General features: G+C 29.8%; 1 protein-coding gene across 1 annotated transcript in view; it reads left to right on the top strand.

The window, feature by feature from the left end:
• LOC105619065 (integrator complex subunit 3) overlaps positions 1 to 185 on the top strand; it is an 11,813-nt gene extending 11,628 nt beyond the window's left edge. The window contains 2 exon segments of the mRNA XM_012200593.1: positions 112 to 139; positions 142 to 185. Coding sequence (XP_012055983.1) covers positions 112 to 139; positions 142 to 185 — 72 coding nt within the window.
• The last annotated feature ends 1,210 nt before the right edge of the window (positions 186 to 1,395 follow it).

Below are 1,395 nucleotides of genomic sequence, written 5' to 3'. Positions count from 1 at the left end.
CACACACACACACACACACACACACACACACACACACACACACACACACACACACACACACACACAATTATTTATTATTATTGAAAAATTGATTTTTCTTATCGTTCACAGGAAGAAGAAATCGTGAATCCAAAGCAAGCGAAAAAAGGAAAAAGATCAATCCAGTGGGCTCGGACAGCGACTGACCACCCAGTGTCTTCATATGTCACATGGACCACGTCACGTGTGTGCAGCAAGCTAAACTAGCCTTAAGAATAGTAAGATAATATGATATATATGTACATATATATAACATTGATATATTTATATATATATACATATAAATCTATTTAGCGCAACTTTGTAAATAGAATGTATGCTAATGATGAACGCGGAGAGGTATACATATATAGGGAAGTAAAACCTTTAATATGTTTCATATATATATACATGTTGCTCAGAGCAACAGCAAAATTGCCAGACTCTGATTGTTATTGTTAAAACATTTTGTTGAAAATTAAAAATCGATGTGTGGGAACTACTTAATCGTAAATACGATCTTGTTTTAAACCGTTTTTATATTGACAGATACTAGTTAATGATATTTAATGATAAACTCATAAGACCAAGCGTCAATTAATCTGCAACTAATGCAAATTATGCATTAGGCTACCGCTAATATCTGTCAAAAGTTATTAAAAAGCAGGACATTTTAGAATTACTAAAGATTCTTGTTTTTTTTTATTATAGTCATTAAATTATGATGTTGGATAAGAAATCGTGAATTTTTTTGATAATATACATCAGAAAGGTTTCTTGTTGCATATTTGACAGCATATGGAGAAATGAAAGTCATGTGATGTAAGGCACTTTTATGATTTCAAGAAATAAAAAAATTTTTTGATGTTAACAAAGACTTACATCACGTTTCCATCCCTCTATATGTAGATTACCTTCTTTTTAATTTTTTTAAATTAATAATGATGAAATCTTGATCAATTGTCATCGCATGTGTAACATGCAATTATAAATGTTAAAACAATCATAATACATTTTTGCATTTATTGATGCATAAAAATGATGAAAGTGTATATTTTCGATATCATTATCTATATACAGGGCGTGTCTATAAAGTTTTTCCTTACTTTCCATATTTCGAAAATGATTTAAAATTATGAAACATCGCAAAATATATGTTCGAGGACTATTCTTTTAAAAAGATTGAGAGGTTGTCCTCTTCTTCCTCTGAAGGGGATACATCTACTATTTCTAGCACAGTAGGAACATTTGAAAGAGTTTAATGTTAAGAGTTATTAATTTGATGAATGGAAACTTGCATTCTTTCGTTTTACGAAAAATTTATAAAAACTTTTTTTACTTACTCGACATATACAAGTTTAGGTTCCAACCTTTGCA

This window comes from Atta cephalotes (genome assembly GCF_000143395.1).
Source record: "Atta cephalotes unplaced genomic scaffold scaffold00019, whole genome shotgun sequence".
NCBI classification, from domain to species: domain Eukaryota; kingdom Metazoa; phylum Arthropoda; class Insecta; order Hymenoptera; family Formicidae; genus Atta; species Atta cephalotes.
Note: the sequence above shows the minus strand (reverse complement) of the source record. Positions and strands in the feature narration are given on the sequence as shown.